At 48.5% G+C, this 16,762-nt stretch overlaps 1 protein-coding gene across 1 annotated transcript; it reads left to right on the top strand.

Moving 5' to 3' along the window:
- Nucleotides 1-1,075: 1,075 nt before the first annotated feature.
- Nucleotides 1,076-14,257, top strand: PMVK (phosphomevalonate kinase). The gene is made up of 5 exons (XM_079958593.1): nucleotides 1,076-1,425; nucleotides 3,564-3,627; nucleotides 6,936-7,088; nucleotides 7,177-7,306; nucleotides 12,125-14,257. The coding sequence occupies exons 1-5, from the start codon at nucleotides 1,340-1,342 to the stop codon at nucleotides 12,259-12,261; spliced, it is 570 nt and encodes a 189-aa protein (XP_079814719.1). The 5' UTR covers nucleotides 1,076-1,339; the 3' UTR covers nucleotides 12,262-14,257.
- The last annotated feature ends 2,505 nt before the right edge of the window (nucleotides 14,258-16,762 follow it).

Here is a 16,762-nt window from a genome sequence, read left to right as displayed (position 1 = left end):
ACAACCAGTCCATCTGCTTCTTCCTCCTTCCTCTCCCTGTTGCCCTTGTAGAAGGCAGCAGTGAGGAAGATCATGGGGAAACAGGAACTAGAAATGGATGGCTCTGCCTGCCATTGGGCTCTCTGGCGCCACCTTCTGTTGGGCTCCATGCCTTTCGCCCAATCATCCCCAAATAGGCACCTGTGACCACTGGCCCCTTGCTTAGATAGGTTGGTTTTTTTAAAAGGTGAATTCATGAAGAGGAGACTTCTGTCAATGAATATTAGCCGTAACAAGTGGAACTTGCAACAAGATGGGGGCTCTTGTTTAAGAGGCTGGCCAGCCATGCCCACTTCCTGGGTACTCCATTGCATCTGCCAACTCCAGATCAGTTATTATTCCGTTACTAGAGCAGGCTCAGACCTCAATGGACAGGGTTTTTTGGGGGGGAGGAGGGCTCCCCCTCTTTAGAGTTTCCCTTCCAAAATACTTTGCTTTGTACATTAAGCCAGCAGAACTATTTGTGTGTGTCTGTACGCACCTGCGGCTTACATATTCAAACCTAGCTGCCAATCTGAATGTTTTAAATGTTGCTATTTCTTTTGGACCATCCTTGGTAAGTTACTCCCTCACTTCCTCTCAAAGACTATCTTCTAATACTAATAAGTATACAACACTCATTTTTAAATGGGCATGCTTATTACACTTTTTCAAATTAAGAGTGAAACCGAAAATACTTTAAATTCAGCAGAATTGTTTTGGTATCACTGTAAATCAGCTATAACTGGGGTGGGGAGAAACCCCCCCCCCGTTTTTTTAATAGTCCCTTTCAAAAGTCATTATTTTTTAACTATTTCCAAACACTCAACACTCAGGAAATATTTATAAACGTATTTTTTTTAAAAAAAAATAGAATATATGTATTGCGGCATAAGCCTCCCAAATGACCCCCCTTCTGTCCTTTGTGCCTAAACTGAGATGATTATTTAAAAAAAAATAAATCATATTTAAATATGCAAATGACGCCTGTCGCCTCCTAACACACCAGGACGCAGGTTCCATACGGGGCGTGGCTTAAGGATAGCCCCTCCCCCTTTCAGATCGTTCTATTCCGCCCACGCCGCGTGATTCGGTCTTCCTCGTCCTGTCCGTCTCTTTCCACCGCCCCCTTTTTTCGCTTTCCTCACTTGGTAGCGCCCGCTTTCCAGGAAGCGGCGCCTGCGACGTCCCCATTGGTGCGAGGCGGGCGGCGGGCGGCGGGACGGAATGCTCAGTTCCGGACGAGACCATTAAGGCCGGCAAAGGGAGGGAGACGTTCTTGAGCGCTGCTTGCTGCTGCTGCTGCGGAGTTCTTCTTGCAATGGCCCAGACGCCGAAGCTGATCTTGCTCTTCAGCGGGAAGAGGAAGTCGGGCAAGGACTTCGTGGCCGAGGAAATCCAGAGCCAGTAAGCAGCGCCGCGGGGATTGCACAAGAGCGGGCGGGAGGAAGTGATCTGCCCCCCCGTGCACGATGGCGGGTGGCGGGGTGGGTGGGATGCAGGCGAAAGACCACCCACCGCTCCACGTGCGCGCGGGATCCGGCGGGGAGGGACCTTCCCAAACCTCTATTACCCCCATTTTTAAATTTTCAAGCCTTTTCTAGGGGTGGTGGCAAGACTTCTCTCAATCTCGTGTCCGCAGCGAACGTCTGAACCCGGAGCGCACGCGAGATCGGCCCCGACATCCCCTCTCCCCGTGCTTAGGAGGGGAAAGAAGCGACACCCCACGGTCCCCCCATTTTTTTTTTAATTTTCAAGCCTTTTTTTGGAGTGGTGGCAAGACTTCTCTCAATCCCGTTCCCGTGTCCGCAGCGAACGTCTGAACCCGGAGCGCACGCGAGATCGGCCCCGACATCCCCTCTCCCCGTGCTTAGGAGGGGAAAGAAGCGACACCCCACGGTCCCCCCATTTTTTTTTTAATTTTCAAGCCTTTTTTTGGAGTGGTGGCAAGACTTCTCTCAATCCCGTTCCCGTGTCCGCAGAGAACGTCTGAAGCGGGAGCGCGCGCGAGATCGGCCCCGACCTCCCCTCTCCCCGTGCTTAGGAGGGGAAAGAAGCGACACCCCACGGCTTAGGGATGGGGAGCAAGGCGGTCTTCCGTGTTCCCTCCTTTTGTTTCCTTCCTCCCCCTTCACACGTGACGCAACACGCGACGGGGCTGGGAGAAGGTTGCGGGGAAGTGTAGAAAAGTTGGCATGGGCAGCTGGAAGGAGCCCAACTTGCAGGGGCGTGGGGAAGAGGGAAAGCCACGAGTTGCAGGAGTTTAATCCAACGTTAGTCCTGAAGGTAAAGGTAAAGGCCGAGGGCCTTCTGGTGGTTCCCCCATTGCGAGAAGTCAGGTTACAGGGAACCAAACAGAGGGCCTTCTTGGTAGTGGCACCCGCCCTGTGGAACACCCTCCCTTCAGATGTCAAGGAAATAAGCAGTTATCCTATCTTTAAAAGATATCTGAAGGCAGCCCTGTTTAGGGAAGTTTTTAATATCTAATGCTGTATTGTTTTTAACATTTGATTGGGAGCCACCCAGAGTGGTTGGGGAGACTCAGCCAGATGGGTGTGGTATAAATAATAAATTATTATTATAAAGGGATCCCTGACTGTTAGGTCCAGTCATGGATGACTCTTGGGTTGCGGCGACGCTCATCTCGCTTTATTGGCATGACTAAGCCGCTTCTGGCAAACCAGTGCAGTGCATGGAAACGCCGTTTACCTTCCCACCGGAGTGGTACCTATTTATCTACTTGCACTTTGAGGTGCTTTCGAACTGCTAGGTTGGCAGGAGCAGGGACTGAGCAACGGGAGCTCACCCCGTCACGGGGATTCGAACCGCCGACCTTCTGATCGGCAAGTCCTAGGCTCTGTGGGAAAGCAGGCAAGATCCACACTCTGCCAAGCCCTTCCCTGGAGGGAGGTGATGTTCTCAAACTTTGCAGTGCATCTGATGGGAAGAGACTAGGCCTTGTTTAAGCCAAGGCAGTGCTCATAAGAAGAGCCTGGCTGCTGGGATCAGGCCAGTGGTCCAGCTAGTCCAGCATCGTGTTCTCACAGTGGGTGACTGTCCCCATGGAGATGTTGAGATTCGAACCTGGGACCTTTAGCATACAAAACAGACTCTCTGCCACTGAGCTATAGCCTAGAAGTCAGCAAACGTTTTCAGCAGGGGGCCGGTCCACTGTCCCTCAGACCTTGTGGGGGGCTGGACTATATTTTGAAAAAAAATAATGAACGAATTCCTATGCCCCACAAATAACCCAGAGATGCATTTTTAATAAAAGGACACATTCTACTCATGTAGAAACACCAGGCAGGCCCCACAAATAACCCAGAAATGCATTTTAAATAAAAGGACACATTCTACTCATGTAGAAACACACTGATTCCCGGACTGTCTGTGGGCCAGATTTAGAAGGTGATTGGGCCGGATCCAGCCCCCAGGCCTTAGTTTGCCTGCTTACCCATAGCCCTTTTCCCCTAAAGGGTCCTTGAGGACGGAAACTTCTGCCATGTTTGGATCTGCTTCATTTAATTTTTTTTCTCCCCTGACAGGTTGGGCCCTGATGTTTGCACTATCCTGCGGCTGTCAGAACCCCTCAAAGAGCAGTATGCCAAGGTAGGTTGTGGCTCCCACAATTTGTACCCCTTTATCTTTCCTTTTATATGCATAATAGCATCCTTGCCGAGTTAGGCCGAGAGTTGGAAAATAGAAGGGCGACCGAAATAGATCGAGGGAGGTTGTGCGACTCCCCTGTGAGAGAAGGTTGCAGCAGCATTCGGGGACTTTCTATTTCAGAGAAAAAGGCAGATGAGAGGGGACACGATGGGAGTTTATAAAATCACGCGTGTCTCGGAGAGTTGTACTTCTCCCTCTCCGGTAATACCGGAACTCACTGAAGCTCAGCAAAGCTGAATGCTGGAAGATTGCTGACAAATAAAAGATAAACAAACAGTGGAACTGTGGAACTCCCTGCCACAAGAGGCAGTGATGGGCCCCAAACTGGATGGCTTTAAAAGAGGGCTGGGCAAAATTCCTGGAGCAGAGGGCTATCAATGGTTATTAGTCATGATGACTATGCTCTGCATACACAGCAATGCTTCCGTTTACCAGTTGCTGGCAATCGCAGGAGGGGAGAAAGTTTCTCTTGTGCTTGGATCCTTTCTCTGGGCTTCCCATTGAGTCATCTGGTTGACCACTGTAAGAACAGGAAGCTGGAATGGATGGGCCTTTGGCCTGCTCCAGCAAGGCTCTCTTGATGTTCTAGGATAGCTTTGCTGACAGCCTCAGATAGATTCCCTCTCCTCTGTCTCTTCTCCTAATAATAATAATAATAATACAGCGGTACCTCGGGTTACAGACGCTTCAGATTACAGGCGCTTCAGGTTACAGACTCCGCTATCCCAGAAATAGTACCTCAGATTAAGAACTTTACTTCAGGATGAGAACAGAAATCGCATGACTGCAGCAGGAGGCCCCATTAGCTAAAGTGGTACCTCAGGTTAAGAACAGATTCATGTTAAGAACGGACCTTCAGAACGAATTAAGTTCTTAACCTGAGGTACCACTGTAATAAATAATAATAAATTTGTATTTATACCCCGCCCTCTCCGGCCAGAGCCAGGCTCAGGGCAGCTAACACCAGTAAAATTACAGTAAAAACATAATAGGGGAAAAAACCCCAATTTAAAATACAAGTTAAAATGCAATTTAAAATGCAGCCTCATTTTAAAATAGCTGATAAATCAAGACCATAAGGGGAGGGAAGCATAAGGGTCAGACTGAGTCCAAACCAAAGGCCAGGCGGAACAGCTCTGTCTTGCACCTTCAGAAAGATGTCAAGTCCTGCAGGGCCCTAGTCTCTTGTGACAAAGCCTTCCACCAAGTCGGGGCCAGTACTGAAAAGGCCCTGGCCCTAGTTGAGACCTATCTAACCACCTTGCAACTTGGGACCTCCAAAATGTTGTCATTTGTAGACCATAAGGTCCTCCGCGGGGCATACCAGGAGAGGCAGTCCTGTAGGTACGTGGGTCCTAGGCCGCATAGGTCTTTAAAGGTCAAAACCAGCACCTTAAACCTGACCCTGTACTCCACCGGGAGCCAGTGCAGTTGGTAAAGCACTGGATGACTGTGATCTGATGGCAAGGAGCCTCGCCGCGGCATTCTACACCCGCTGGAGTTTATGGGTCAGCTTAGAGCGAGTTGCAATAATCAAGCCTGCATGGATCACTGTGGCCTGATCTTAGTGGATTTGTCTTATCCCCGTCTTAAAAACAGTTGCCCACATGCATTTGTCATGGGCTGGCTGGATGAAGAGGAGTGGCGGGAGACAGTAGCTGGGGAACCCCCCAGGGAATGGCCAGGGGAAGAAAGCTCAGAGCCAGGGGAATGGTAGTGGGACGACGATGTGAGGTCAGAGCAAGCAAGAAGAGGGAGCAAGCAAGGAGGAGGAGGTGGCAGAAGCTGAAGAGCAGGGGTCAGCAGAGGGCTGGTCCACTGGCCCTCAGCCCTTGTAGGGGGCCAGACTATATTTTTTTTGGGGGAATGAGCGAATTCCTGTGCCCCACAAATAACCCAGAGGTGCATTTTAAATAAAAGCACACATTCTACTCACGTAAAAACACACTGATTCCTAGACCATCTGCGGGCTGGATTTAGAAGACGACTGGCCGGATCCGGCCCCTGAGCCTTAGTTTGCCTACCCATGATTATCCAGGGGTCAGCAACCTTTTTTAGCAGGGAGCCGGTCCACTGTCCCTCAGACCTTGTGGGGGGCCGGCCTTTTTTTTGGGGGGGGGAATGAACGAATTCCTATGCCCCACAAATAACCCAGAGATGCATTTAAAATAAAAGGACACATTCTACTCATGTAAAAACACGCTGTTTCCCGGACCGTCCGTGGGCCAGATTTAGAAGGCGATTGGGCCAGATCCGGCCCCCGGACCTTAGTTTGCCTACCCAAGGCTTAGTGAGCAGGGAGGAGCCTATGGAAGAGAGAGGACCAGAATCAGAGACAGAAGTGGAGGCTGGAGATGACCGGGGGGGGGGGAGCTTCTGAAGACACCAGGGAGTCTCCCCCTCCTGCTGTGACCAGCTCCTTTCCCCTTTGGTATCCCAGGACCAGAAGAGGTATGAAGAGGGTGGAGCAAAGGCAGACACGCTGAGGAGTCTCAGATTGCTTGTGGAGGACTCAGCTGTGGGAAGGCAGGGCCCTTCAGTTCTCACACCTGCCTCTTTGGGGCAAGCAAGACCTGCTGGGAAGAGTTGCTGATAATAATAACTTATTATTTATACCCCACCCATCTGGCTGGGTTTTCACCAGCCACTCTGGGTGGTTCTCAACAGAATATTAAAAACACTCTAAAACATCAAACATTAAAGACTTCCCTAAACAAGGCTGCCTTAAGGCATCTTCTAAAAGTCAGATAGTGGTTTATTTCCTTGACATCTGATGGGAGAGTGTTCCGCAGGGTGGGTGCCACTACTGAGAAGGCCCTCTGTCTGGTTCCCTGTAGCTTCACTTCTTGCAGTGAGGGAATTGCCACAAGGCCTTCGGAGCTGGACCTCAGTGTCCAGGCTGAACAATGGAGGTGGAGACGCTCCTTCAGGTATACAGGACTGAGGCCGTTTAGGGCTTTCAAGGTCAGCACCAACACCTTGAATTGTGCTCAGAAACATACTGGGAGCCAATGCAGGTCTTTCAGGACCGGTGTTATATGGTCTCTTTGTATAAAGAGTTGTCACTGACATCAGGTGGTTTATTGGTTCATTGCTGGCATACGCCTGACTCCAGCTCCTGACAGTATTTCACGAGGAAGTGAGTCCCACAAGTTACTTAGGAGTAGACCCTTGGATTGGTTTTGTTCGCCAATTGTTTTCATCCCGGAGCTTTGATAACTGGCTCGCCTCTCTGGCCTTCCCTGTAGGAGCACGGCTTGGACTTCCAGCGCCTCTTGGACTCCAGCTCTTATAAGGAGACGTACCGGCAGGACATGATCCGATGGGGAGAGGAGCGGCGCCAGACCGACCCGGGATTCTTCTGCCGCATTGTGGTCGAGGGCGTTACGCAGCCCATCTGGGTAAGGCTGAGCGGTGGCAAATTGCTGGTGGCAGGGATTGATTCGAACCCACCTCCCCGGATGTTAACCCGCCAGTCTTCCCACGCAGATAGTGAGTGACACGAGGCGAATCTCGGATGTGGAGTGGTTCCAGGACGTGTATGGGGATCTGGTGAAAGTGGTGCGTGTCGTAGCCACGGAGGAGACGCGAAAGAGACGGGCCTGGGTGTTCGTAATGGGTGAGTGAACCACAGGCAAGGCTGCCTCTTAGAATCATAGAATCATAGAATCATAGAATCATAGAGTTGGAAGAGACCACAAGGGCCATCGAGTCCAAGCCCCTGCCAAGCAGGAAACACCATCAGAGCACTCCTGACATGTGGTTGTCAAGCCTCTGCTTAAAGACCTCCAAAGAAGGAGACTCCACCACACTCCTTGGCAGCAAATTCCACTGTCGAACAGCTCTTACTGTCAGGAAGTTCTTCCTAATGTTTAGGTGGAATCTTCTTTCTTGTAGTTTGGAACCATTGCTCCGTGTCTGCTTCTCTGGAGCAGCAGAAAACAACTTTTCTCATTGCCCAATGCAGGGCTTGGTGTGCAATTAGGCTTTTAAAATTCAGTGCAAAACAAAAACCCGCATTTAATCATTTGACAGTTCTTTGCGGTAATGAGAAAAAAGCCCTGCTCCAATAAAAATAATAGTTCAGATCATAATATTTTCTGCGAGAAAATAAGACTGAACATAAAATGGCAACCTTTCCCTCCTATATACATGGAAAGGCAAGGTTGTCGTCACGCAGCCCCCAATGGAGGGCTTGTAGTGCTTCATCACAGTCCTGGATTTGCTTAGTAAGTTCATGGGGCGGGAAGGGGAAGCAGCGCTTCTCAAACTTGGGTCCCCAGCTTGGGTTGTTGGACTACAACTCCCATCATCCCTGACCACGGTCCTGCTAGCTAAGGATGATGGAAGTTGTAGTCCAACAAGAGCTGAGGGCCCAAACTTGAGAAACACTGCTGGGGGGGGGGTTAATCCTGGAGAGATGCAGCAATGTAGTGTAGACAAAACTGGACTAGACTGGAACCAACGAGGTTGACCTGCTATAAAGGAGCTTTCTGTACCCCTAAGGACTGTTCTTCCTATATATTAGGTGAGCAATCAAGTCAAAGCCAATCCGCTTTGATGATGCTTCTGAACGCCAGTTGCTGGAAACCAACGAGGGGGCTGGTGCTCCGGTCCTGGTTGTCTGGGCTTTCCATAGGCATGGAATTATAGAAGGGAAGGGACCCAAGGGAATTATAGAAGGGAAGGGACCCAAGGGTCATCTAGTCCAACCCCCTTCAAGGCAGGAATATTTCCAAGACCTTACTTGGAAAATGAATACAACCCAGGTGGTTAAGAAAGCCCAACAGAGACTCCATCTCCTCAGAGTATTGCGGAAGAACAATGTTAGTCAACATCTGATGATCTCCTTCTACCGGTCAACAGTAGAAAGTCTCCTTTCATACTGCATCGCGGTGTGGTACGCTGGTTTGACATCATCTGATAGGAAGTGCCTATAGGTAAAGGACCCCTGACCATTAGGTCCAGTCATGACCGTCTCTGGGGTTGTGGCGCTCATCTCACTTTATTGGCTGAGGGAGCCGGCGTACAGCTTCCGGATCGTGTGGCCAGCAGGACTAAGCCACTTCTGCCGAATCAGAGCAGCACACAGAAACGCCGTTTACCTTCCCGCTGGAGCGGTACCTATTTATCTTCTTGCACTTTGATGTGCTTTCGAACTGCTAGGTTGGCAGGAGCAGGGACCGAGCAACGGGAGCTCACCCCGTCACGGGGATTCGAACCGCCGACCTTCTGATCGGCAAGTCCTAGGCTCTGTGGTTTAACCCACAGCACCACCCGCTTCCTTGGAAGTGCCTATAGGGGGTGGTGAATACAGCGCAAGATATGGGCTGTCCCATGAATCCGCTGGGTGAAATAGCGGAAGAACGTTGCCTCAGGAGAGTGAGGAAAATTCTTAGGGATGATTCACACCCTGGCCGGCACTTTCTTGATCTCCTGCCCTTGGGCAGAAGATATAGAAGCCTGATTAGTCGCACCAACAGGGTAAAGAGCGTCTTCTGTCTGTGGGCTGTTAGGCTGCTGAATGAAAAGATAACAACAGGGCAATTGACTTTCGGGTTTGGTGTGTGTGTGTCAGTAAACGAGGGGAATTACGACTAAGAGAGCTGAGTGGGGGGTGCTCAAGTAATCTCACTGTATACAAGTTGTACAAGTGACAATAAAGTATTTCAATTCAGCTGTCCCATACGGGGATCGTGCCTGCAACCTTGGCGCTATCGGCACCACACTCTCACCAACGGAGCTATCCTGGCATCTCTGGTCAGGATGGTGGCCTTATTCTGCCATTCCTATGTCCTATCCAATCTTCCCCACCACCTGAATTTGGGAAGCTTGTGTCAATAATGATAGTAATTTGTTATTCATATGCTGCCAACTTGACTGGGTTGCCCCAGACACTCTGGGCGGTTTCCAGCAAAATTTAACCCCCACTACAAAACATCTAACATTAAAATTTTCCCTATACAGTCGTACTTTGGTTTTCGAATAGCTTAGTTCCTGAATGTTTTGGCTCCCGAATGTTGCAAACTCAGAAGTGACTGTTCTGGTTTGCAAATGATTTTTGGAAGCCGAATGCCCGATAGGGCTTCCGCGGCTTCTGATTGGTTGCAGGCGCGATTTGGTGTTTGAAAGTGTTTTGGAAGTCGAACAGGCTTCCGGAATGGATTCTGTTCGACTTCCAAGGTATGACTGTTTAGGGCTGCCTTCAGATGTCTTCTAAAAGTCATAGAGATACTGATCTCCTTCAGATACTCCTTCAGTTATACAGGACTAGTGAGGTGAGAATATTCTCTGCTAGAAAATTCTCTGGAGAATATTCTCCACAAACTGTAAATTCTAATGTAAGAACCAGTTTTACAATCCTTGAAAATCTAGTAAATAATAAGTCAAGCTGTGATATTGCCAGCGTAAGTAATGAATAATGATTTTTTTTTTTATCCAGTTACATTACTGGGCATTGTGCCATTCACTATTGGCAGTTCTGAAATGTGAGCTACAAAAAACATGTTTAGTTTTAGTTTTAAAAATGCTATTCATTTAATTTAATGAACATTTGAATTTGTTTGTATTTCAACTATATGTAATAGCCTTTTTTTGTATTTTGGTGTGACCTTATTCTTAGCAATTCTCTACTTTTGGCCATACAGTGTGATTTTGTTTTTATGGAAAGTAGCTTTAATACTTTATACACTTAAAGTACCTAGGCCTATACAGTTATGTGTAACAGATTGTGAGGTGGCCTTGATTTAAACAGTTGACGTTTCTATATTTTTATTTCGTGCCAGTAACTGGTTTTTGCAGTGCCATTCAATGGTACAAGGTGCCATTTACCAGAGATTGACATACTGAAATATATTATCATATAATGATAACATATTTAATGTTAAAGGCTTCTTTTTTATATGTATGCATATAGTTTTGTTTATCAAGCTGTATTTTAGTCACCAAATCAGTCATTTCTTTTTTCTTTTTCCTTTGTCCTCCGGTGATGAGGCTGCATTTTAATATTTTAATATTTCAATGTTTCAATATTTTAATGTTGTATTTTAATCTTGTTTTTAAGTTGTATTCATTCAACTTGTTTTTATTATTGCTTGTTAGCCGCCCTGAGCCCGGCCTTGGCTAGGGAGGGCGGGGTACAAATAAAAATTATTATTATTATTATTATTAAGTGTTAGTGCTGTTAGAAGCACAAGATAGCCTTTAACTGAATTTACTTGTATCAAACCTTAAGATGCCAATCGTATTTTTTTGACTTGTCCTATAACATGTCTATTCTCCTATTTTAAATGAAAATTCATTAATTGAGAATATTCTCGAGAATATTCTCCGTAAGATTACAGTGGTACCTCTGGATGCGAACGCAACTTGTGTCACCCCTTCCGCGCATGCGCGTGACGTCATTTTGAGCGTCTGCACATACGCAAATGGCGAAACCCAGAAGTAACGCACTCCGTTACTTCCGAGTCTCCGCGGAGCACAACCCGAAAAGGCTTAAACTGAAGCGACTTCAACCCGATGTATGACTGTATTCTCTAGAATTTAACATCACTATACAGCAGGGATGTCCAACAGGTCGATCGTGATCTACTGGCAGATCCCTGCCAGGTGGGTAGATTGCGGTCGATCTCTGGGTCCCTTTCCTTGGCAACACTAAAACTTACTCCTGCCTCACCCCACCTTCCATTATTGTTTGATCTCTGGAAGGGCTGGAGCTTTTTCTGTGCTGCTGGATTCTTCCATAACGATATTTTTGTGAGTGACTTTACCCCTTTGTCCCTTGCCTTTAACCCCCCCCCATGGAATTTTGCCCCCCAAATCTTTTTTCAAACCCCTAAAAAACAGGGCTTTCCTCCTCCCTAAAAAAAAGCCCAACAACTTTGAACACCCCAAAAACGGGGGTAGATCATCGCCAGTTTTTAAAAGTATATCACAGTCTCTTAATAATAATTATAATAATAAATTTTATTTATATCCCGCCCTCCCTAGCCGAAGCTGGGCTCAGGGCGGCTAACAACAATAAAATAGTACAACATTCTAAAATCATTCCATTATAAAATTAATTCAAATCAAATTGATGGCAACCATTAGGCTAAAGTTCTGTGAAGATTGCCAAAGGAGGGAGTCAGGCTGTGCCCTGGCCAAAGGCCTGGTGGAACAGCTCTGTCTTGCAGGCCCTGCGGAAAGATGTCAAATCCCGCAGGGCCCTAGTCTCTTGTGACAGAGCGTTCCACCAGATCGGAGCCACAGCCGAAAAAGCCCTGGCTCTAGTTGAGGCCAGCCTAACCTCTCTGTGGCCTGGGACCTTCAGGATGTTGAGAGTTGGCCTTCAGGATCTTGAGAGTTGGCCACTCCTGCTATACGGGACCGAGACCATTTAGCGCCAGCAAATCAAATGGCCAACTTTTGCCTGTCTTCCCTCTCCTCTCCACCCCAGGGATTGACGACGCGGAATCCGAATGTGGCCTGGATCAGGGCGTGCCTTATGACTGGGTCATCACCAACGACGGAGACCAGCTTTCCCTGGACGCTCAGCTGGAGAAACTGCTTCAGTTTATCCACAGCAAGCTGTAGCGCAACCCAGGGCCCTTGTGTTATCTCCACTTCCTTCCCTTTCTCTCTCTCTCTCTCTGTCTCCCTCCACCCCACCCTCCATTCCTTCGGGACCTGGGCTGGGGTTTGGCTGCATCACCAAAGAAAGAGAATCTGGAGAATGCCGCCGTAGCCACCGGGCTGCGGTCAGGTGTGCCTCAAGGCAAGGCATTTCTGGGTGGGGTTGGTTTTTTGACACCCACCCCACCCTTCTCTTCCTTTCATTTTGGAGAGTCCATTCCAGCGAGTGCCATAATCCAGTGCCAGTTCTTCCCTCCCTGGGACTCCATTCCAGGCAGGGTGTGCGTCTCCATCCTGGCTGACTGCTCGCTTGTGTGTCATTTCCGCGGGCTGTTCTTTTGCACTCGTACCTGGCACTGGAGCCTTCCCCACCTAGCATCAGGTGGGGGCTGATGTTTGCAGGAAATGTATGTTTGTGCTGTGGGGAGTGGGCGGTTTTTGGTCCGTTTCGGGTTTTCCTTCCTCCCTCCCATCTTGAGTCGCAGTTTTAGACTCTTACAGCTTTCGGCCACCAGGGGGCAGAATAACCTCAAGCTTAACACTTCCACGGCTCTGTTTCCCTGGACAAATCTTATTTCGTAACCCTTGCCTAGCTCTGTGCCTGTCAATCATCCTGTCCACCTGAATCCAGCAGGATAGGGTCCCCTCGGCAGGTTGAATTATATGCATGTTATTTTCAGGGGGCATTTTCTAGTCCTGCACTTCGTCCCAGATTCAAGCTGATTTTTATCTGAGACAGGAACGCTTTTGAGTGTTACTTTTAGCTGCTTCTGCTAATGACTGACCACACACACTTTCTCTAAGGTGGGGGGAATCGCTGTGCCTTATTCTTAAAAGTGCTGACCTCCTCCTGTTCTCCTCGCTTGCCCGGCTCCCCAACCGAATCCTTAATTTGGAAATCATCTCACCAACTTCTTCCCTGGCCAAGGCTCCTGTGCCTTTTCCTTGCTGTGTGATGGGAAAGAGGCGGGGGACAGAAATTCAACAGGTGGGGATCAAACCGGAGTGGGAGAGCTGAGCCTGTTGGATTAATCCCCAGAACATAAACGACACAGGGCTTTTTTACTCAGATGGGAACGTTGTTCGGCAAGTACTGAAGGACACAGGACCCATGATGGGGAAAGTAGTTGGCAACGCAACCAAAATGGGTTCTAAGCTGAGAAATTGCAGGACAGGCTTTTGCTGCTGAAGAGGAGAGGGGGGGGGCAACCAAACTGTATGGGAATTGAGTGTTGAGTGCTTGGGCTGGGGTGAGATAGTCACGTGGGCTGGTGTTGGGAGCAAAATTCGGGAGAGGGTGAAGGTTTGCTATTGATGCAACCCGATTTGCCCCCGGGCTACAGAATACCTAGCATATTCCCTGGCCATGTTTGTACATCATGCCAAACCACGGTTTAGTGTCACGCGAATGAGCCTAGTCCCCTCTAGGGGTCGTGCGTTTCCCCTCTCCTTATCCTCTCACACTGCCAGAAAAGGAGGATTTCAGAAGATTCCAATTCCCCTTAAACTTGCCATGTCCAATCCCAGTTTCACCATAGCAAGGGCTCATTTCAGCAAGGCAGCTTCATGAAACCATGGTTTGCATTTGGCATCTTTTGAAACAGACCATAGTCGAGCTGTGATGCCTCATTCAGATGCAAGCTTGCAACAGCTTCTGACACTGTCCTGGCTGCGTAGGAGGCTGAGGGTCTGGGGGAGAGGCGGTCTGGCTCGATAATGCTGCACTAAACCATGGTTTGAATGTAATGTGCAAACACAGCCCAGGTACACGGAACGCGGTCCTCTCTCTGCTCCTTTCAGCACACCTGACTTCCTTCCCCGCACCGCAAACTGGATGTGCGGCTGTATAATCTCTTGCTAATGCCACTCACTGCTCAACCAAATGCCCATCTCCTCTCTTCCCCTCTGGAGAGGAAGAAGATTGTTGTACTCAAAATAAAGCTTTGGATTGGTTACAGCTTTCGACTCTCGTCTGTCTAGAATAGTCCAGTTTCCGTCGGGTGGGTCTGGAGTCTCGTTTGCTCAGGTGCAGAACGTGGAGTTGGTCAGGATAGTTCTTGCATAGGGATCAGCCAAACTCAAAGTTTCCTCCATTTGAGGTTGCTGGCCTTTTCATTGCCCGTCACCCCTGACCACTGGCCTGGCTGGCTGGGGCTGATTTGAGGCTGTTGTTTTCCCCCTATCTGTGAAGTGAATGAATGAATTTTATTATTTCGTTCACAGACCAATTCTGGCTCACTTACAATATCAGGAAAATCATAAAACACAACAGGAATACATTGAATGGCAATTGGGTATAACAGAGACAATACAGATATAGAGGCAGTTTAAAATATATATTAAATCTTGATCACTAAAATATAATCTAAAATTGTCATTTAAAGCCTTAATCATTTTGGCTTGTTCCCTAGGTGTTATGGCAGTCGCACAGAATTTGGCCATCCTTAGCGTGCTCTCTAAAGGGACGCGGGTGGCGCTGTGGGTAAAACCTCAGCACCTAGGACTTGCCGATCGCATGGTCAGCAGTTCGAATCCCCGCGGCGGGGTGCGCTCCTGTTGTTCGGTCCCAGCGCCTGCCAAGCTAGCAGTTCGAAAGCACCCCCGGGTGCAAGTAGATAAATAGGGACCACTTTATAGCGGGAAGGTAAACGGCGTTCCGTGTGCTGCGCTGGCTCGCCAGATGCAGCTTGTCACGCTGGCCATGTGACCCGGAAGTGTCTGCGGACAGCGCTGGCTCCCGGCCTATAGAGTGAGATGAGCGCACAACCCCAGAGTCTGTCAAGACTGGCCCGTATGGGCAGGGGTACCTTTCTAGCGTGATCTCTAGATCCTTGTCCTCTACCAGGAATTTTAGACTGTCTATCTGTTTAGACTGTCTATCTACAGGTATCTATCTATCATCCATCTATCTATCTATCTAATTTTTTCTTCAGGTTGCTCATGGTTCTCCCCCTCCACAACCCTGTGAGGTAGGTTAGACTGAAAAGTACAGTGGTACCTCAGGTTAAGTACTTACTTTGTTCCGGAGGTCCGTTCTTAACCTGAAACTGTTCTTAACCTGAAGCACCACTTTAGCTAATGGGGCCTCCCGCTGCTGCCGCACTGCCGGAGCACGATTTCTGTTCTCATCCTGAAGCAAAGTTCTTATCCCAAGGTACTATTTCTGGGTTAGCGGAGTCTGTAACCTGAAGCGTATGTAACCCGAGGTACCACTGTAGTGCCTTGCTTGCTTAATGGCCAAGTAGGGGTCTGAACCCTGGTCTCTCCTGGTTCCTAGTCCAACCCCCTAACCACAGCACCACCGCTGCTTCTCATCAAATACAGCATGTTTTGGAAACTAGCCATTTCAGATAAACAGCACTGCATTTATTTCCACTACTAGGGGGAACATGGGCATGAATTGGGGACCTCATGATCTGCAGTCAAATGCTGTACCATCAGAGGGCTGTCGATTGCCTACTTTTTGTTGGCATCCATGTCTCGAGAAACAATGGAGTACGCTTCCAGGGGTGAAGGCAAACCTCTGGAGAATTACACTGCCTGTTGTGGCTGCAGAGACCAGTAACCTGCTGCCTCCTGTGGTGTTTTTGCTGTGTTAGCAACACCCAAGTGACCTCTCCGGGGCGCAAGCCTGGGCAGTGTGTCTGGAGGTCCTGGGTTGCCCAGATGACAAGAACCGCTCCCTCTCACCCTCGCTGATGTGGTCCAAAGGGAAGCAGAAGTATTAAGTGAGGTTTGGGCATCAAATGTACAAATTCATTATCCGGATACGCGCTTCAAGTTAAGGACGCGTTAACACGTTGCATTCCGTTTACCATTTTTTTTTAAAAAAAAATAAGAGTCAATGTATGTTCGAGCAGAGTCTTAAAACTGCCCCGAGAAGCAGGGATGTAAATCTAAACAAACAATTCCTTCCATAGAAAAAGCTCATAATAGCAGAGCCAGTGCAGATGCGATGCAAGGAATTCTGATTGGATCTCCCCTCCTTGTTCATAAAGTACCCATAGAGGGATGTTGGGATGTCTTCATTTTGATTATATATATTGCGGTTTTTAAGGTTGATCTCTTCTGTGAACCGCCGTGAGACCTCTGGGTATAGGGTGGTATATAAATTCAAAAAAGAATAATAATAAATAATAGTAATGAAAAGCAGTGGAGGGCCACAATTGGGCCTGAGGTTCCCTAAACCTTGCTGTGGGGATGCTCAAAGCACTGACATGGGCAGGCATGGGCTCAGAGTTGTACCAGCTAAGAATCTCTCTGCCCTCTGCTTAATGCTTTTCTGCAGCCTGGGAGATTATCCGCCTCTTCTAAGTATAAGGATATGATTCTTAATACCCTCTCCGGCAGCCGGGGACCTGATGTTTGGATTTTAGAAGTGTAAGAGAGATGTTTGATCCCTCAGGAATGTGGGTTGGGATTTTTCCTGGGGGCCGGGGCACAGATTCTTCCACAGCTGAAG

This window comes from Podarcis cretensis (assembly GCF_951804945.1).
Source record: "Podarcis cretensis genome assembly, chromosome: 16".
NCBI lineage: Eukaryota > Metazoa > Chordata > Lepidosauria > Squamata > Lacertidae > Podarcis > Podarcis cretensis.
Note: the sequence above shows the minus strand (reverse complement) of the source record. Positions and strands in the feature narration are given on the sequence as shown.

Bases quoted from the DNA above. Each gene is read 5' to 3' on its own strand.
- PMVK (XM_079958593.1), top strand. From the start codon at position 1,340: ATGGCCCAGACGCCGAAGCTGATCTTGCTCTTCAGCGGGAAGAGGAAG. The intron at 1,426-3,563 runs GTAAGCAGCGCC...CTCCCCTGACAG, and splicing joins GCCGAGGAAATCCAGAGCCA to GTTGGGCCCTGATGTTTGCA. The intron at 7,307-12,124 runs GTGAGTGAACCA...TCTCCACCCCAG, and splicing joins GGCCTGGGTGTTCGTAATGG to GGATTGACGACGCGGAATCC.